A 21,677-nucleotide genomic window follows, 5' to 3' on the forward strand; every position below is an offset into this window, starting at 1 on the left:
ATGCACTGGGGCTTTGGGGAGGAAAGAAAAAAAGATGAAGATTGGCAACAGATATTAGCTCAGGGCAAATCTTTCCCTGCAAAACAACAACAACAACAAAAAAACCTCCCAGAAATATTCCAGAGAAACTGAAACTGCTGAAAATCAAAAAAAAAAAAATATTAAAGCTATTCAAAAAGACAGACTATGTATAATGGAGTAAAAATCAGACTTATAACAGATTGCTAACAATTAACAATAAATACCAGATGATAATGATGATATATCTTCCAACTACTAAGGAAAAAATGAGATACATTATATATTATAATATATGTGATACATATGATAAATGATATATACAAGATATACTATCATTTAATAGTGAGGCAAAATAAAGACATTTTGAACATCTATAGAACAAGAGTTTCCCATCCATATATACTCACTGAAAGAACTATTAAAGGACAGACTACAGCAAGAAGAAAAATAAAGCCAGAAGAGAGGATGGGATACAAGAAGCAACAGAGAGCAAGGTCATTGGCAAAGCATATGGGTAAATCTAAGTAATAACTAAAACAATAACATTTTGTGTTAAAAACAACACATAATAAAATTCAAAATAATATGGAAGATGCTTAGAGGAAAGTTAAAGCATATTAAAGTCTTGTTTTGTTTTTAAAGATTGGCACCTGAGCTAACAACTGTTGCCAATCTTTTTTTTTTTTTTCTGCTTTTTCTCCCCAAATCCCCCCAGTACATAGTTGTATATTTCAACTGTGGGTCCTAGTAGTTGCAGCATGTAGGATGCCGCCTCAGCGTGGCCTGATGAGTGGTGCCATGTCCGCGCCCAGGATCCCAACCAGTGAAACCCTGGGCCACTGAAGCGGAGCGTGCGAACTTAACCACTCGGCCATGGGGCTGGCCCCTAAAGTCCTTTTTTAAGAATTTTGTTTTACATAATTGTTGTTCATTGTCAACTTGATAAAAGATGCCTCAAGCCCCTCCATCCCTTTTTGTTCATGTCGTTACTCTAATCCTGTAAACTGGAGGAGGGAGGGTTTAGACTAGAAAGATGACTTGTTGGGCACTGTCTAGATCACTGACTTTCAAACTTTTTAAACTACAACTCAAACTGACATGTTGACATTGTGACCGAGTATGTTTACATAAAACAGAAGACAAAGTTCCACAAAGTAATAGTCTTTATATGAGTGATCACTATGATATTTTATGTTCTGTTCTGCTTTTTGGTATTTTCTAATAGCAATTTAAATTCATTTCATGACCCACACTATCCTAAAGCTTGAAAAACACTGGTAAGAGAGTTTCCTGAGAAGTCCTAAGTGTTTACTGCTTTAAAAATATATGATACTAAGTCTAAAACTAGGTGAAAATAGAAAGTTAAACAAAAAAAGATATGATAGAGATTGGTTACTTAGTATAAAGATCTTTGAGATCTTCTCAGCTAAGAATATTTTGTTTGATGAATGTTCACTTTTATTACTAGCATCATCCTTTCTGTCACCCAGACTAGAAGGCTCAGATTCACCATCTTCATAACTATCTCTCTTATCAAATCAGTCATCAAGTTCTGTGAATTCTATCCTTCCATTGTGTCTTATATCTGTTCTCCTTTTCTTTTTTCTTTTTTTAAATTGAGATATAATTGACACATAACATTGTATTAGTTTTAGGTGTACAATGTAATGATTTAATATATATATGTATATATATATTGTGAAATGGTCAAAGTTCTTGCTTTCTTTTAGTGGAGGACAGAAATCCTGAAAAACTGTAGACTTCATTACAAAAACAGAGTATGGATGCCAAAATTTTACATATAACTACTAATAGAATATAAACATAATGAATAACTTCCAAATTGATAGGGGGAATAAGGAAAACTCACTGTAATAGAAGAAGCGAGAATAAAAAACACAAGAAAAAGTTTAAATAGAAAACATAAAATAAATGGTAGAAATAAGTCCAAATATTTCACATTACAATAATTATAAGAGTATAAAATTTACCTATAAAAGAGACTCTGAAATTGGATTTTAAAAATCCAGCTACATGCTATTTAAAGAAACATGTCAAGGGGCCCCATGGTGTAGTGGTTAAGTTCAGCATGCTTTGCTTTGGTGGCCTGGATTCACAGGTTTGGATCCAGGGCACAGACCTGCACAACTTGTCAGCCATGCTGTGGCAGCAACCCACATATAAAGTGGAGAAAGATTGGCACATATGTTAGCTCAGGGCTAATCTTCCTCACCAGAAACAACAGCAACAACAACAACAACAACAACAACAACCATGTCAAAAATGGAATCACCCCCAAATGTTGAAAACAAAAGGATGAGAAAAGTTATAACAGGCAAATACCAACAAAAGAAGGCTGAGAAAGAATTTAAGTAGATAAATATTTAATAGAAAAGAATAACAAATTTCACTGAGACTAGGAAAGTCCCATCTCACCCCCCAGGAGCTTGAAAACAGTAATATAAATGTTTAAAATATATTTGCATTGAGTCTTTAAAGTTAACCTTCATATCTACCTAGGAAGCCCTTTTTTTTATTGGGTAGAGGCTGACTTTCATTCTTAGAGTGAAAATACGTATTTCTCATCTTATGCTTTTAAAAGAAGGTATAACTTTTCTTCCACTGGAATGTAAAAGGGGGCATAAATTCAGATGAAGTAGAGAGTAAGCAAAGAATCATATAACATGATAATGTGATCATATTCAGATTTTATAGCCATCCCTTTGGCTGCTGCTGAAGGAGAAAATTACAGGGACCGGCCCCGTGGCTGAGCGGTTAAGTTCGCATGCTCTGCTTCGGTGACCCAGGGTCTCGCCTGTTCGGATCCTGGGCACAGACATGGCACCGCTCATCAGGCCATGTTGAGGCGGTGTCCCATATAGCACAACCAGAGGCACTCACACTAGAATATACAACTATGTACTGGGGTGGGGGGGGCTGCTTTGAGGAGAAGAAAAAGAAAATTGGCAACAGATGTTAGCACAGGTGCCAATCTTTAAAAAAAAGAATAGAATTACAGAGGGCAAGGACATAACCTAAATTGTTAAGTGAAAAATGCAGACTACAAAGTAAGATTGACTATCTACCATAAGCTCTAAATATATGCTGGAACCCAGCAACTATACTAAAATTAGCAATCATTGAGTGGTAGATTTATTGGTAATTTTTATTTTTCCTTTATACTATTCCAGATTTTTCAAAATGATTACAATAAACACAGTATTTTTATGATGAAGAAAATATTACTTTTAAAAGTAGATATTTCTATAAATTTTCTTTAAATAGGAATAGGGAGGACAGCTGAATATTCTAAGATCTGAAAACTCAGTAACTTAACTTTTCTTTCACAGAAATTCAGCAGTATTTCAAATGTACTAAATATTGAAAACAAGACAAAATCTGATTACTTTCAAGCTTTACCATTTTTAACAGAGATTAAACCTCACCTAAATATTTTGGGGTGATATTTTCTTCTAGGAACTTGATCAAAATGCCACTGAAAAAGTCCAGGCAATGTTCACAGCCATTGACGAGCTCTTGTATGAGCAGAAGTTGAGTGTACATACTAAGAGTCTACAAGAAGAGTGCCAACAGTGGACATGTAGTTTTCCTCATCTCAGGTATTGAAGCCCTAGAGTTAACTTGTATTCATAGCTAATACTAAAACTTAAAAAGCAGATTTCAAAAAAACTTGTGTTCTGAAATCGTTATGGGCATGATTTTGATGAATGTAAATAAGGCCATGTGCTATAAACCCTCAGTTGAGAGAAAATTCAAGTTGATGGAAGTTTCTCAGAGTTTTTGTAACTACCAATATGTCATCCTAACCGAGTAAAACATTTCTATACTAGTAGCTAAGATCTGTGTATTGCAGCTGTCCAAGAAGACTTTCTTTTGAAGAAGTTCAGAAAATGTATTTATTTACACTGTTGTCTGCAAAAAATTCTTATGTATATTTGAAAGCAAACATAGGCTGTTAGGAAGCTTCCCTTAGAAACCACATTAGTGTACCTTACATACTTAAAATTTATAAAGCTTCTTGTTCTTAAGAATATAATTCATAGTCTTCACTGATTCACCTGGCTTTCACCCATTTTGGCAGATTTAATGAAGATTATTATAGAAGGTGAAGGGCAAATTGCAAACATTTGCTCAGTTTTTTCAGGTGGATGGGGCTGGGGGGCTATAGCTTTATCTTTTCCATCTCCATTCTATGAAAAAGAGATATACCTGTAACAAGGCTATGGATTCACTTTTTTTCTCAAGAATCATTCTTAATCAGTAACAGACTAACTGTGTACTGGACCTCTATGTAGAGCCATCAGATTTGTTTCAAAAATGTCTACATTTTGTATGTATGCCAGGTGAAGGTACTTAATTGTCTCTTTATGGCCTTCATTTTGAAGGATTCTGGGTAGGCAGATAATCACTCCAAGTGAAGGTTATGGACTGTATCCTAGATCCCCTTCTGCTGTTTCAGCTTCACATGAGGCAACACTGTCTCAAGAAAGACATTCTCCTATGTAAGTATTCTAATATGTAAGTATTTATGTATCCTAATGTGCACGTATTATGTTCTACCCAGTTATACTAAGGGATTAAAATACTTCTTCCTGCTTATTGGTATTTAATAAAGCACAGCAAATTCTCTAAGATTAACCATAGTCTTTATGCATATTAGAATTCTGTTATATAACTTTTTGTTCAAAATCAAGACATTCCTAGGGTTTAGGGATATATTTGTTATTCAGATATATATATATATATATATATAGATCTGTATCTATCTATAAATGCAGGCACTTCCCTCTTGGAATAATGTGTAGATAAACTGGTATAAAGAAATTTAGGGGTCTAAGAGCAGGATTTACAAATTTTTTAAAAAAAATTTTGAAAAAGTGATTTTTCTTAAACATGAAATATTAATTGCAACTTAATCTTTTTACAGAAATCAAACTGCTGTTAATTAGCTTAAAATGGGTAATTAGTATATTAGTTAAAAGGGCTAATTCTTTTGAACACCTCAAACTCTTTAAGTAGTACTAAAATAGGATTAGTTCAAAACCTATGCTTACTCTTAAATCTATTATAAAATATGATAGTTATAATTCATTTTTTAATTATTCCTATACTTTTTCCTAAGACTGTAGTTTTATTTATTTGATGCCTTCTAAGAGTTGTAGTAATTCTTACTTTTGATGACTTTTTGGGCTTGTAGTAATTTCATCAGACCACAACTTGAAACATTACTGTCTTAGGCTAGTTAGGGTTATGGGATCTGGATTATCAACTCACTGATTTTTGGTCATAGAATGTGATTTGTTTGCTTTTCTCAAAGTGATTTAAACTCAAGCTCCTGGTCATTAGGCTGAGATTTTTAAATTTAATCCTCATGTATTATATTAATAAGCCTTTTTTTAACATTTTTTATTGCGTTAATGATAGATTATAACCTTGTGAAATTTTAGTTGTACATTATTGCCTGTCAGTCGTATTGTAGGTGCACCCCTTCACCCTTTGTGTGCACCCCCCACCCCACCTTTCCCCTGGTAGCCACTAATCTGTTCTCTTTGTCCACATGTTTAAATTCCTCATATGAGTGGAGTCATACAGAGATTATCCTTCTCTATCTGGCTTATTTCACTTAACATAATTCCCTCAAGGTCCATCCATGTTGTTGCAAATGGGACGATTTTGTTCTTTTTTATGGCTGAGTAGTATTCCATTGTCTATATATATACCATATCGTCTTTATCCAATCATCTGTTGATGGGCACTTAGATTGCTTCCATGTCTTGGCTATTGTAAATAATGCTGCAATGAACATTGGGGTGTATAGGACTTTTGGAATTGCTGACTTCAAGATACCCAGTAGTGGGATAGCTGGGTTGTATGGTAGTTCTATTTTTAATTTTTTGAGGAATCTCCATACTGTTTTCCATAGTGGCTGCACCAGTTTGCATTCCCACCAGCAGTGTATGAGGGTTCCTTTTTCTCCACAACCTCTCCAACATTTATTACTATTTTTTAGTTATTTTTGTCATTCTGATGGGTGTAAGGTGATATCTTAGTGTAGTTTTGATTTGCATTTCTCTGATGCACAGCAATGGTGAACATCTTTCCATGTGCCTATTGGCCATCTGTATATCTTCTTTGGAGAAATGTCTGTTCGTGTCTCCTGCCTATTTTTTGATCGGGTTGTTTGATTTTTTTGTTGTTGAGTTGTGTGAGTTCTCTATACATTATGGAGATTAAGCCTTTGTCGAATGTATGACTTGCAAATATTTTTTCCCAGTTAGTGTGTTGTTTTTTTGTTTCAATCCTGTTTTCCTTTGCCTTGAAGAAGCTCTTTAGTCTGATGAAGTCCCATTTGTTTATTCTTTCTATTGTTTCCCTTGTCTGAGAAGACATGGCGTCCGAAAAGATCCTTTTAATACTAATGTCAAAGAGTGTACTGCCTACATTTTCTTCTAGAAACCTTATGGTTTCAGGTCTCAGATTTAGGTCTCTGATACATTTTGAGTTTATTTTGGTGAATGGTGAAAAAGAATGGTCAATTTTCATTCTTTTACATTGTGGCTTTCCAGTTTTCCCAGCACCATTTATTGAAAAGATTTTCTTTTCTCCATTGTATGCCCTAAGCTTCTTTGTCGAAGATTAGCTGTCCAGAGATGTGCAGTTTTATTTCTGGGCTTTCAATTCTGTTCCATTGATCTGTGCACCTGTTTTTGTACCAGTACCATGCTGTTTTGATTACTGTGGCTTTGTAGTATGTTTTGAAGTCAGGGATTGTGATGCCTCCAGCTGTGTTTTTTCTCAGGATTGCTTTAGCAATTCGGGGTCTTTTGTTGCCCCATATAGAATTTTAGGATTCTTTATTCTATTTCTGTAAAGAATGTCATTGGGATTCTGATTGGGATAGCGTTGAATCTATAGATTGCTTTAAGTAGAATGGACATTTTAACTATGTTTATTCTTCCAATGCATGTACATGGAATGTCTTTCCATCTCTTTATGTCTTCATCCATTTCTTTCAGAAAAGCCTTGTAATTTTCGTTGTATAGGTCTTTCACTTCCTTAGTTAAATTCACCCGAGGTATTTTCTTCTTTTTGTTGCGATTGTGAATGGTGTTGTGTTGAGTTCTTTTTCTGTTAGTTCGTTATTAGAGTATAGAAATGCTACTGATTTATGTAAATTGATTTTATACCCTGCAACTTTGCTGTAGTTGTTGATTACTTCTAAAAGTTTTCCAATGGATTCTTTGGGGTTTTCTGTATATAAGATCATGTCGTCTGCAAACAGTGAGAATTTCACTTCTTCCCTCCCAGTTGGATTCCTTTTATTCCTTTCTCTTGCCTAATTGCTCTGGCCAAAACCTCCAGTACTATGTTAAATAAGAGTGGTGATAGAAGGCATCTTGGTCTCCTTCCTCTTTTCAGGGGGATGATGCTCAGTTTTTGCCCATTGAGTATGATGTTGGCTGTGGGTTTGTCATATGTGGCCTTTATTATGTTGAGGTAGTTTCCTTCTATGCCCATTTTGTTCAGAGTTTTTATCATAAATGGCTGTTGGATCTTGTCAAATGCTTTCTCTGCATCTATGAGATGATCATGTGGTTTTTATTCCTCAGTTTGTTGACGTGGTGTATCACGTTGATTGATTTGCAGATGTTGAACCATCCCTGTGTCCCTGGTATGAATCCCACTTGATCATGATGTATGATCCTTTTGATGAATTGCTGAATTCTGGTGGCCAAAATTTTGTTGAGAATTTTTGCATCTGTGTTCATCAGCGATATTGGCCTGTATTTCTCCTTTTTCATGCTGTCCTTGTCAGGCTTTGGTATCAGCGTTGATGTTGGCCTCGTAGAATGTGTTAGGAAGTGTTCCATCCTCCCTAATTTTGGAATAGCTTGCAAAGGATAGGTATTAAATCCTCTCTGAAAGTTTGGTAGAATTCCCCAGGAAAGCCATCTCGTCCTGGGGTTTTATTCTTTGGGATGCTTTTGATTGCTCTTTCGATCTCTTTCCTTGTGATTGGTCTGTTCAAATTGTCTGCTTCTTCTCGAGTGAGCTTTGGGAGATTGTAGGAGTCCAAGAATTTATCCATTTCCTCTAGGTTATCTGTTTTTTTGGCATGTCGTTTTTTTGTAGTATTCTCTTATAATCCGTTGTATTTCTGCGGAGTCTGTTGTTATTTCTCCTCTTTCATTTCTGATTTTGTTTATTTGAGCTTTCTCTCTTTTTTTCTTTGTAAGTCTGGCTAGGGGTTTGTCAGTTTTATTTATCTTCTCAAAGAACCAGCTCTTTGTTTCATTGATCCTTTCTACTGCCTTTTTGTTTCAATAGCATTTATTTCTTCTCTGATTTTTATTATTTCTCTCCTTCTGCTGACTTTGGGCTTTGTTTGTTCTTCTTTCTCTAATTCAGTTAGGTGTAGTTTAAGATTGCTTATTTGGGATTTTTCTTGTTTAAGATGTGTCTGTATTGCGATGAATTTTCCTCTTAATACAGCTTTTGCTGTATCCCATAGGAGTTGCCATGGCATGTTATCATTTTCATTTGTCTCCAGGCATGTTTTTATTTCTTCTTTAATTTCTTCAATGATCCATTGCTTGTTCAATAGCATATTATTTAGCCTCCACATCCTTGTGCCTTTCTCAGCTTTTTTCTTGTAATTAATTTCTAGCATTACAGCATTATGATCAGAGAAGATGCTTGTTATTATTTCAACTTTTTAAAATTTATAGAGGCTTGCCTTGTTTCCCAGTGTATGGTCTCTCCTTGAGAATGTTCCATGTGTGCTTGAGAAGAATGTGTATTCTGCTGTTTTTGGATGGAGTGTTCTATATATGTCTGTTAAATCCACCTGTTTTAGCTTTTCGTTTACCTCCACTGTTTCTTTGTTGATTTTCTGTCTGGATGATCTGTCCATTGATGTGAGTGGGGTGTTGAGGTCCCGTACTATTATTGTGTTATTTTTGATATCTTCTTTTAGGTTTGTTAATAGTTGCTTTATGAACTTTGGTGGTCCTGTGTTGGGTGCATAGATATTTATAAGCGTTATTTCTTCTTGATGAAGTGTCCCTCTGATCATTATATATTGGCCCTCTATGTCTCTCTTTACCTGCCTTATCTTGAAGTCTGTTTTGTCTAAGTAGTGCGACACCTGTTTTCTTTTATTTGCTGTTAGCTTGGAGTGTTGTCTTCCACCCCTTCACTCTGGTCCTATGTTTGTGCTTGGAACTCAGGTGTGTTTCCTGGAGGCAAAAAATTGTTGGATCTTGTTCTTTAATCCATTTTGTCACTCTGTGTCTCTTTGAGGGAGAGTTCAATCCGGTTACATTGAGGGTGAGTAGTGATGCCGGAGGGCTTAATGCTGTCATTCTGTTGCTCATTTTCCGGTTTTCCTATGTTTCCTTTGTTTCTTGTCCTGTGTGTTTTAGCCTACCCATTCACTTCTGCAATTTCTTATGCTGGGTTTCTTAGAGTTTTCCTGGTTTATGTTTTGTGTCTCTGTTCTGTTCTTTAGTTTAGTGGCTACCCTGAAGTTTGTATTCAGAATTTCGTGTATAACAGTCCATTTTCTGGTGGTCTCTTACTTCCTTAGCCTAGACTATTTCAGTCCCTTTCCTCCTCCCCTCCTAAATTATTATTTTCATCTCTTATTCCAACCTGTGTTGTGAGTTTGTGGTTAGAGTGATAAGATTGTCTTTGCTTTGGTGATTTACTTCCCTTTATCCTAATGCTATAGTTGAATATTTGCTATCCTATTCCAATTCTATCTATTTGTCTCCCTACTCTGTGTTTTGTGACCCCTTTCTCCCTTTTTTTCTTTTTTCAGGTATGAGAGCCTTCTTGAGGATTTCTTGTAGTGGAGGTCTTGTGACTACGAATTCCCTTAGCTTTTGTTTGTCTGGAAAAGATTTAATTTCTCCCTCATATCTGAAGGATATTTTTGCTGGATAGGGTATTCTTGGCTGAATATTTTTATCCTTTCAAGTTTTGAATATGTCACTACAATCTCTCCTAGCTTGCAAGATTTCTGTAGAGAAATCTGCTGAAAGTCTGATAGGCATTCCTGTGTAGGTTATTTTCTTTTGCCTTGCTGCCCTGAGAATGCTTTCTTTGTCGTTCATTTTTGCCATTTTTACTACTATATGCCTTGCAGTAGGTCTTTTTATGTTGACAAATCTAGGAGATCTGAAAACTTCCTCCACACACATTTCTCTCTCAATCCCTAGATTTGGGAAGTTCTCTTCTATTATTCCTTGAGTACACTTTCTGTTCCATTTTCCTTTTCCATGCCCTCAGGAATTCTGATTATTCTTAAGTAGCATTTTCTCATTGAGTCAGATATTTCTCGGAGATCTTCTTCAGTTTGTTTAATTCTTAGTTCTCTTTCTTCCTCCGTCTGGAGCCATTCAGCCTGTGTATCTTCGCTTATGCTAATTTGCTCCTCTATGGTATCTACATGGTCATTCAGGGAATCCGTATTCTGTCTAATCTGATCCATTGTATTTTTCTTCTCTAGTATTTCTGATTGATTCTTCTTTATAGTTTCAATCTCTTTTGTGGAGTAGCTCCAGAAGTCATTGACTTGTTTCTCTATATTTCCCTTTACCTCATTGAGTTTTTTGATGATAGCTATTCTGAACTCATTTTCTCTTACTTACCTATTTCCAAGTCCTCAGGGCATACTTCTGTGTTTTTGTTGTTTTCTTTGTGGACTGGAGCTCTTATAAATTGCTGGATGGTAGAGGAGGGGTTTTTGCGCATGATGCTATTATTTCTTGCAGTTACAGCCTCTCACCACTTGATGGGCGTTGAGAGCCGCACGTTCTGAGCCCTCCGCCTTCAGCCGATGGCAGGGCGCAGCATGGGTTGGAGGAGGAGGGGCACTTTCTCTCGCACATAGACCTGGATTCTGTTCAGCTCTCGCTCTCTGGTTTCCTGGGGCCCCACCGGGAGGGGGACCCCCCATGTGAAAGCTTTCGCTCATTAGAGGGTTTCTGCTTCATGAGTCTGTGGGAGTGTGGACGATCCCATGGTCATGCGGCCCCTACTCCACTCCTTCCCTCACCTGCAGCAGCGATCCCAGTCTCTAGGGGAGGAAGTGAAGATCTCTCTTACCCTGTTCCAGCTCCTCCAAGGGGGCTCCCGCCTCTCCGCCCTCCGTCATTTGGCTGCTGTGGGTCTCTGACGATTTCTGTTATTGGGATCTTTTTTTTTTTGGTTGGAAAGCAGTTGATCTTTTTGGTTGTAATTTGGAGGGGAGAGAGTCCCAGGTGAGCTCACTCCACCATGTCGCTGATGTCACTCTGAATAAGCCTTATAAGTTTTCTCCTTTTATATAAATTCAGATTTTTTACAAACTAATGTCTCCCACATAAATGATGTATTATTTAATTCTCACTGGCCAAATTATATGACTACTGTCCTGTCATTAAGATATTTACCTGATCTGTTAGTATAAACTTTATATATGCCTTATTATTTTATAACTACAAGTAGTAGTTTCATTTAGAGATCTCATCTCCAAGGAAATAAGGAATCAAGTCTGAGCAGTTAGCTCCTCCTTGTTTAGGGCATCTGGCTAAATCATCATTCTGCAAGATAGTGCAGACCTCCTTTCTTTCCTTTCTACCTGCTACCACCACTACTGATTGGCCCTTCTTATTTTTGATTCTGCTTTTCTGGATTATTTGACTGACAGTTTTCAATAATTAGTATACAGATAAAACAAATACCTATCTATACTTTATACAGAGACATATACTTAGATGAAATAAATTATCCAGCCCTATTAGCATACCACTAATTATGAAAAGCAGTAATAAATTAAACGTAATCCGTGATATTTACTTTCATGTAACTACTACTTTGTCTACACTTGATATTTTCTCTCTTGAGTACCATTATGAACTCATAGCATTTCAAAATATTAACATATTTTAATTAACTGTAATTATTATCAATGCTCAAATTGTTAAAACTTGGCCATGTCCAGCTGGTTCCTTTGTTTTTGTCTTGACTGTATCTTTGCTTTCTGGTTACAGTAGGATGTTCCACTCCCATCCTCAATTTTTTCTTCCTTTAAGACATTGAATCAGCTGAAATTCAAGAAGACCTAATTACTTTGAGAGGTTAATAGTATTTGAGAACAAAATTTGGGTAGTGAGGGTATGTAAGTTAGTGCTGCTGCTGCTATTTTGCCACTTTTGGTAGTAAGAGGTATGGAAAAATGTGTCATGAATTCATTTTGACTTGTTTCAGTTTAACAAATCAGTTTGCCATAAAATATGAGGTTTGTCAACTACAGAGACTTTCTACAAAAATAACATTTCAAATTATATCCATTCTTGCCTCTCCACATTATGTCAGATTTTCCTTTTAAAATTCAAGGTTGATCCTTTCTGTCTCCCACTTAAAAATCATCAATAGCTTCCACTGAATTTAAGCTTAAAATCTAAAATTATATCATAAGCTGGCCCCAGCCTACATCTCTGTCTTTATCTTCTGTCACTCTCTCTCTCTCATTCACTAATCCTCCCACTGGCTTTCTTTCTGATCTCAAATGTATTAAACAAGGCATTTGGTCCAGTTTCCATTCTTGAGGACTTCTTGAGCCAGAGGAAAGTGGTACAATAAACAAAACAAAAATACTGTGTCTTCCTCTTTGTATCTCTAATCCCTAGCACAGTGCCTAGAACATGGTTAGCATTCTACTTTTTTTTTTTTTACTAAATTAAAACATCATATTTATATGATAAACTACATGAAATGAACTAATGTATATTTTTTACCACAATTTAAAAAAATCATTAAAGTGATATGATATGGCTGCTATTTGTCCTAAGCCCACCTCCCTCATGTCACTCATTAAAATTATAGCTTTTGCTTTCATTTTCTTTGATTTTTTTTTTTTTAAATAACTGTCTTAAATGCAAGAACCAGTCAAGCTAATCACAAATCAGATTTTTTTTAGACATGAAGATCTTCCAGGGGCCAGCCCTGTGGCTGAGTGGTTAAGTCTGTGTGCTCTGCTTTGGTGCCTGTGGTTCACCGGTTTGGATCCTGGGTGCACAGCTCTGCACCACTCATCAAGCCATGCTATGGTGGCATCCCACATACAGGAAGTAAAATGACCTACAACTAGGATATGCAACTATGTACTGGGGCTTTGGGGAGAAAAAAAAGAGGAAGACTGGCAACAGATGTTAGCTCAGGACCAATCTCCTCTCCAAAAAGTAAATAAATAAAGAAATCAGCCAATTAATAAAAAGATCTTTCAGAAGCTCTCCAAAGCTATGGAGATACTCTTTCACTTCTTCTACTGGAAGGACCAGCCACAATTATATTTCCTTTCCAGTGTACTAAGTTATGTTTTCTTCCTTTTGGCATCATGAAATCACAACTTCTTGTAATTTCCAGAGGTCATTTCTAGAGGTCCACTGGGAGATAAGGTTGCTCTGAAATGGAGTTGAGAGTGGTTAATTGTACTTTTCAGATCCTAGTCAGGAAGGAGAGCTCTTGGCCACTTGTTTCTTGCAACCACCCATGAGGGCCTTGCAGTGATCACCTCCAAGAAGGCTGCAGAATTCCACCTCCTAAGGCCTGCATCTGGATGGGCTGGCTCCAATTTTTTTTTAAATAAGGAACCTAGCAAAGTTATTCTATCCTCCAGGCATGTGGGAGAAGAATAAAGTGCCAATGATTTTTTTCCTCTCACAAGAAAACAGATCTCAAATACTACTACCAGGGCAATACATTATTAGGTAAGACTACTGTTATTATTTTAGTAAGAAAAAGAATTACAAACATTTTAGGAGATAAGGGTTATTTTCCAGACATGGTAATCGCTTAAGTGTGATGATTTAGAAAATTCCTTTGTTAGAACTAACATTTGCAAAGACAGTTTTATGATGTAGAATACTATGTGTTTTTTGATGCAGCTTTAGGGGAAATGGAAACATTTTTCTGTCTCATCTAACTGAAATTTTTTTTACTAACAGAAAGGCCTATACTTTGTTAGGAAGTATATATTTTTTTCCTTAAAGTAAATAATTCCATTAGTTACCACTGACTTAAAAAATGGTTGGTTAATAATATAAATGGAATGATACAATAGCACAATAATATATGGAATGTTGGGAATGAAGTGTTTTGATATGAGTTTGACAGCTTTAAATTTTGTCATGTTATGATAAAAAACTTTTTTATAAAAAACTATTTTATAAAAGAAAAGACATATTAACACAAAAATGCATGAAGTACATAATTTCAAAATAAGGACATTCCTTTTTAAGCAAGGTATTTGGCAGTCTTACTGGGTATTGTCTGTATTTTGCTCGTTTTGATGTAGATCAGTAAAAATTTTGTCATGGATTGGCAAAAATCTTTTGACTGGAATTTGGGAATCACTCTTTTAGAATTTCAGAACAGAGACTTAAAAAACCTTAAGTCTCAAATTTAGAGACGTTTATAAACAGTGATACCATCTGGTTTAGATATGATGGTTCTCCAGACTGTTTCTCTCATCTCTTACCATCTCTCCATCCCCATGCCTTCTGCCATGGTCTAGGCTCTTTTCAGCTTAGCAGCTCTTGCTTCATTTTTTTTGCTAGCCTCCTAACCACATTATCCTCTTCATCACTACCACAGTGATCTTCTAAAGCAAGGATCTTGTCATCCCCCTTCTTTAAAACTTTAATTACCTTCCATGGCTATCAATTAGCCCAAATTAATACATAAAGTACTTCACAATCTGGCCTCATCATACCTTTCCAACCACTTCCTACAAACCATACACTTTATTTAATGGCTAACAAAACAGAGAAGGTTTTTTTCTCTTTTAAAAGAAGTCTGGAGGAAGGGTATCTAAAGATAGTGTCGTGGTGGTATGGTGTTTTCTGGGTCCTAGACCCTTTCTTCTTTCTGCTAGACCACGTTAGCCCAGGATGTTTTTCCTGAAGTTTTCTTCATGGTCCAAGATGGCTGATAGAGTTCCAAACATGACATTCACTTCCCAGGTAGCAGAAAGGAGGAAAGGCAGAATGGTAAAAGGCTACCCCTTATAGCCTAGGCTCTTTAAACAGCCTTCCCAGAGTCCCACATAACAATTCTGCTCATATCTCATTGGGTATATCTGCCTGCAAGTTAGTGGGAAATGTAGTCTTTGAGGTGGATGTCTTGCTCTCCTGAATTAAATTGGCATGATTTACTAGGAAAGAAGGGGAGCATGGATACTGGGGGGCATCTAGCATTCTCTACCACCTAATTGTGTAACTTTATGAAATTACTATACATAGTTTGTAATCTTTTTACTCTTGCCCTTTTATTGTAGGCATCTTCCATTTTCTCTCACGTTATTAATTTAATGATCTTATAGTATTCTATTGTATGAATATACCATTATTTAAACAACTAATCCCCAATCCTGTGTTTTGAAACAGGCTAGTTTTGATTTTTGACAATTATAAACAATTCTGTGATGATAATTTTTATAGCTAAATCTTGTAGGTCATATCCTTGAAGGAAATTCCTACAAATGAAACCAGTGAATCAATGGGTATGTTTATTTTAAGGCTTCTGATACATGTTTCCAAAATGTCCATGAGTAAGATTTTCCTACTAGCCTTGCTGAAAAGTGCCATAGGTTTATTCTTTTTTCCTCATTAAAAAGAAATATTTAAGGTACAAAAAAGTATAAAGAATAACGCAAAGCGTATATTGGTTGTGTTTAATATTTGGTTAAACTGAGAGCCATTTTTAAAAATTGTATTGCTCCAGGATGGCCTTGTGGCACAGCTGTTAAGTTTGCACATTCCGCTTCTCGGCGGCCCGGGGTTCGCCAGTTGATATCCTGGGTGCAGACATGGCGCTGCTTGGCAAGCCATGCTGTGGTAGGTGTCCCACATATAAAGTGGAGGAAGATGGGCACGGATGTTAGCTCAGGACCAGTCTTCCTCAGCAAAAAGAGGAAGAGTGGCAGCAGACGTTAGCTCAGGGCTAATCTTCCTCAAAATAAAAAATGCTCAAATTTGACTGACTTTCTCCACGGTAAACCTGCTGAATGAATGAGTCATCACATATTCATTGAATACCTGAGTAGGAAGAGAAATTTAAATATAAATAGAGAAGATCCTTGCCCTTAAGGAGCATTTTGAATAATGATGGAGTTATTGAAATAAGCATATAACCTCCTGAGGTACCTTAAAGATATAATTATGAAAATTCATACATTTTTTTAAGAACTTATTTTATAGCCATAGCTGTTTCATCTGAAAAGATAGAAAGCAGTATTTGATACTGCATGATACACCTAAGCAGAGTAGGTCTAAGGCTAGTATTTATTCTTCCTGTTCTGAGAAATAATAGGTATTAAGGCTTAGAGTAGGCCAGGAAGGTGTCACCACGGCAAGGGACTTTGAGTCGAAACTCGTGTGACTGAGTTGCTGTGAGAACTGTTTATGTTGTACCTAATGAATACTGTTTTTCCTCTCCCAGATTTGGTATTAGGGGAAAGAAGTTACATCTTTCATCTTCTTATGCTCATAAAGCGTCTTCCATTGCCAAATCACCTAGCTTGTGTTCTATGGAAAGAGAAGAGAGAGACTGTGTAATCTTCTCTGAAGGAATAATAGAGGAATACTTAGCATTCGACCACACAGATATGTAAGTATTATGTCTTTTAAGCTTTTTACTCCCCTCCTATTTTGTGTATTAATATCTATTTTTTTCTAAAGTATACTACCAGTATTACTTATAATTAGATTTATATCAATTTCTGTTATTTTCTAATTAGTTCTCAGGTCTCCAGAGTTCATGTGCTTAGTTGATATAAATTCCTGTTGCTTCCACATACCAGACTTCCTTGTGTATTTTCTTCTTCCACATGTCATTTGCTTCTACCTGAGGTTAAACATTTTTAAATAAGTTAATTTTTTTTCTCCACATATTTTGATTTTACCCTCTGTAAATTATCACCAGTGACTCTTGGAAACTCTGAAACTTTTTAAAAGAGCAGTTGAAGAGGTGTGAACTATGTTTACATGAAATGAGTATATACAATAATTTCAGCAAATGATTTTGGTGCAACATAGAAAAACAAACCATCTGGGAAAAAATAAAGGTCTTAACTTATTTTTTACATAAAATAAATTTTACACATATAAAAAATTTAAATGTAACACATGATATATAAGTTTAGAAGAAAAAATATGGTGCCGTGTGCTTCGCTGCTCTCTGGTGGGTGTGCTGCGGCTTCTGTCAGGCTTTTAACTGTGCCTGTCCTGTGGCTCGTAGGAAGGACTCAGGGGACCCAGGAGCCCTAGAAATGATTGGCGCCTGAGGAACAATGAGGCGGAGCAGAATGGCAGGGTGAGCTGACCCGGGATTCTCTCCCCTCCAAAATACAACAAAGGATTGGAAAACTGAATTCCAGAGAATAAATCTAATGCCAACACGTTAGAGACCTACAATACCAAGAAGGCAGAGATCATAAACCTTGCTTACAGCCTCGGAGGCACTGGAACGGTAGGAGAGAACATTGCTCCCTGCCCTAGAGTCTGCGATTGCTGCTGTGCGGGTCGGGATGGAGCCGGGGAGGGGCCGTGCGACCAGGGGATCATCCAGGACTCCTGCTGCTGGTTCAGTGGAAACCCGGTGATGGGCGGAAAGCTTCTGTCCACATGGACCCCATAAACCCAGGGCCTCGGGAGACCAGAGAACAGAATTGATCTGAATCCAGATCGGCGCGCGAGAATAGCAGCCCCTCCCTCCCGGCAAAGCCACTGGGCGCAGCCATCTTGCCCGAAGGCGAAGAGCTCATAACACGCAGCTCTCGACCCCCATCTAGTGGCGACAGGCTGTAACTGCAACCAAATTCTACCACCATGTGAAAAAACCGCTCCTCTACCATCCAGCAGTTTATAAAAGCCCCAGACCAGAAGGAAAACAATAAAAACATAGAATTAAGTCCTGAGGACTTGGAATTAGGTAAACTAAGTGATAATGAGTTCAGAGCAGCTATAATAAAAAAACTCAATGAGGTAGAGAGAAAGATAGAGAAACAAGCCGAGTTCTGGAGTTACTTCACAAAAGAGATTGAAATCATAAAGAAGAATCAAACAGAATTACTAGAGATGAAAAACACAATGGACCAGATAAAACAGAATACGGATTCCCTGAATGCCCGTGTAGACTCCATAGAAGAGCAAATTAACATAATTGAAGATAGACAGGCTGAATGGCTCCAGAGGAAGAAAGAGAACTAAGAATTAAAAAAAAACGAGGAAAATCTCCGAGACATAGTGGATTCAATGAGGAGTAAGAACATAAGGATCATAGGAATTCCCGAGAATGTGGAAAAGGAAAATGGAGCAGAAAGTGTGCTTAACGAAATTATTGAAGAGAACTTCCCAAATCTAGGATTTGACGGAGAAATGTGTGTAGAGGAAGCTTTCAGATCTCCTAGATTTGTCAATGTAAAAAGACATACTGCAAGGCACACAGTAGTAAAATTGGCCAGAAGGAAAGATAAGGAAAGAATACTCAGGGAAGTAAGAAAAAAAGAGAATAACCTATAAAGGAGCCCCTGTCAGACTGTCTGCGGATTTCTCTACAGAAACCTTACAAGCTAGGATAGAATGGAGTGACATATTCAAAGCTTTAAAAGATAAAAATCTTCAGCCAAGAATACTCTATCCGGCAAGAATTTCCTTCAGATATGAGGGAGAAATTAAATCTTTTCCAGACAAACAAAAGTTAAGGGAATTTGTAACCAAAAGCCCTCCACTACAAGAAATCCTCAAGAAGGCTCTCATACCTGAAAAAAGAAAAAAGGGAGAAAAGGGTCACAATCCACAGACTAGGGAGACCGATGGATAGAACCAGAACAGGATAGCAAATATTCAACTGTAGCATTACGGTAAAGGTAAGGAAACTACCAAAGCAAGGACGATCTTATCACTCTAACTACAAATTCATAACATGAGTTGGAATAAGAAATGAAAATAATTATTTAGGAGGGGAAGAGCAAAGGGTCTAAATCAGTATTGGTCAAGTAAGTAAGAGACCACCAGAGAATAGACTATATTATACATGAGATTCTAAATACAAACTTCAGGATAGACACTAAAATAAAATACAGAACAGAGTCACAAGTCATAAATAAGGAAAAATCTAAGAAACCCAGCATAAAAAATGGCAGTATTAAATGGGTAGACTAAAGCACACAGGAAAAGAAATGCAGGAAAACAAGATAATGAGCAACAGATTGACAGCATTAAGTCCACATGCATCAATAATCACTCTCAATGTAAACGGATTAAACTCTCCAATAAAAAGACACAGAGTGGCAAAATGGATTAAAGAACAAGATCCAACAATTTGTTGCCTCCAAGGAACACACCTCAGCCCCAAAGACAAACACAGGCTCAGGGTGAAGGGGTGGAGGACAATACTTCAAGCTAATAGCAAGGAAAAAAGGGCAGGTGTTGCAATTCTTATATCAGACCAAGTGGATTTCAAAATAAGACAGGGAAAGAGAGACACAGAGGGACAATAGATAATGATCAAAGGGACACTTCATCAAGAAGAAATAAAGCTTATAAATATCTATGCACCCAACACAGGAGCACCAAGATTCATAAGGCAGCTATTAACAGACCTAAAGGAAGATGTTAAAAGCAACACAATAATAGTAGGGAACCCCAACACCCCACTCACATCAATGGACAGATCATCCAGACAGAAAATCAACAAGGAAATAGTGGAGCTAAACGAAAAACTACAACAATTGGACTTAATAGACATATATAGATCACTTCACCCTAAAAGAGCTGAATACACATTCTTCTGAAGTCCACATGGAACATTCTCAAGGAGAGACCATATGTTGGGAAACAAGGCAAGCCTCTACAAATTTAAAAAAATTGAAATAGTAACAAGCATCTCCTCCAATCATAGTGCTACAAGGCTAGAAATTAATTACGAGAAAAAAGCTAAGAAAGGCACAAAGATGTGGAGACTAAACAACACACTACTGAACAAGCAGTGGATCATTGAAGAAATTAAAGAAGAATCAAAAAATACCTGGGAAGAAATGAAAATCATAGCATGCCATACCAACTCATATGGGATACAGCAAAAGCTGTATTAAGAGGAAAATTCAACGCAATACAGGCACATCTTAACAAACAAGAAAAATCCCAAATAAGCAACCTTAAAGTACACCTAGCTGAAGTAGAGAAAAAAGAACAAATAAAGCCCAAAGTCAGCAGAAGGAGAGAAATAATAAAAAGCAGAGCAGAAATAAATACTATTGAAACAAAAAAGGCAGTAGAAAGGATCAATGAAACACAGAGCTAGGTTTTTGAGAAGATAAACAAAATTGACAAACCCCTAGCCAGACTTACAAAGAAAAAAAGGGAGAAAGCTCAAATAAACAAAATCAGAAATGAAAAAGGAGAGAGAACAACAGACTCTGCAGAAATACAATGGATTATAAGAGAATACTACGAAAAACTATATGCCAACAGAATGGATAACCTAGAGGAAATGGATAAATTCTTGGACTCCTACAATCTCCCAAAGCTCACTTGAGAAGAGGCAGACAATTTGAACAGACCAATCACAAGGAAAGAGATTGAAACAGCAATCAAAAACATCCTAAAGAATAAAACCTCAGGACCAGATGGCTTTCCTGGGGAATTCTACCAAACTTTCAGAGAGGATTTAATACCTATCCTTTGCAAGCTATTCCAAAAGATTAGGGAAGATGTAACACTTCCAAACACATTCTATGAGGCCAACATCACGCTGATACCAAAACCTGACAAGGACACCAGGAAAAAAGAGAACTACAGGCCAATATCACTGATGAACATAAATGCAAAAATTCTAAACAAAATTTTGGCAACCCGAATTCAGCAATTCATCAAAAGAATCATACATCATGACCAGGTGGGATTCATACCAGGGACACAGGGATGGTTCAACATCCGCAAATCAATCAACGTGATACACCACATCAACAAACTGAGGAATAAAAACCACATGATCATCTCAATAGATGCAGAGAAGGCATTTGACAAGATCCAACAGCCATTTATGATAAAAACTCTGAACAAAATGGGCATAGAAGGAAACTACCTCAACATAATAAAGGCCATATAAACAAACCCATAGCCAACATCATACTCAATGGGCAAAAACTGAATGCCATCCCCCTGAAAACAGGAACGAGACAGATGCCCTCTATCACCACTCTTATTTAACAAAGTACTGGAGGTCCTGGCCAGAGCAATCAGGCAAGAAAAAGGAATAAAAGGAATCCAAATAGGGAGGGAAGAAGTGAAACTCTCGCTGTTTGCAGACAACATGATCTTATATACAGAAAACCCCAAAGAATCCATTGGAAAACTCTTAGAAGTAATCAACAACTACAGCAAAGTTGCAGGGTACAAAATCAATTTGCATAAATCAGTAGCATTTCTATACTCCAAAAACGAACTAACAGAAAAAGAACTCAAGAACACAATACCATTCACAATCGCAACAAAAAGAATAAAATACCTTGGGGTAAATTTCACTAAGGAAGTGAAGGACCTATATAATGAAAATTACAAGGCCTTTCTGAAAGAATTGGATGA

At 36.7% G+C, this 21,677-nt stretch overlaps 1 protein-coding gene across 5 annotated transcripts in view; it reads left to right on the forward strand.

Annotated features, from left to right (window-relative positions):
* Window positions 1-21,677, forward strand: part of FAM149B1 (family with sequence similarity 149 member B1) — a 68,022-nt gene that overhangs the window by 14,774 nt on the left and 31,571 nt on the right. For all 5 annotated transcript variants that reach the window (XM_014858882.3, XM_014858883.3, XM_044756975.2 and 2 more), the window contains 3 exons: window positions 3,499-3,641; window positions 4,428-4,544; window positions 16,531-16,698. In XM_014858882.3, the coding sequence (XP_014714368.3) occupies window positions 3,499-3,641; window positions 4,428-4,544; window positions 16,531-16,698 (428 nt within the window). The remainder of the gene's footprint in view (window positions 1-3,498; window positions 3,642-4,427; window positions 4,545-16,530; window positions 16,699-21,677) is intronic.

The sequence above is a fragment of the Equus asinus genome, chromosome 2 (assembly GCF_041296235.1).
Source record: "Equus asinus isolate D_3611 breed Donkey chromosome 2, EquAss-T2T_v2, whole genome shotgun sequence".
NCBI lineage: Eukaryota > Metazoa > Chordata > Mammalia > Perissodactyla > Equidae > Equus > Equus asinus.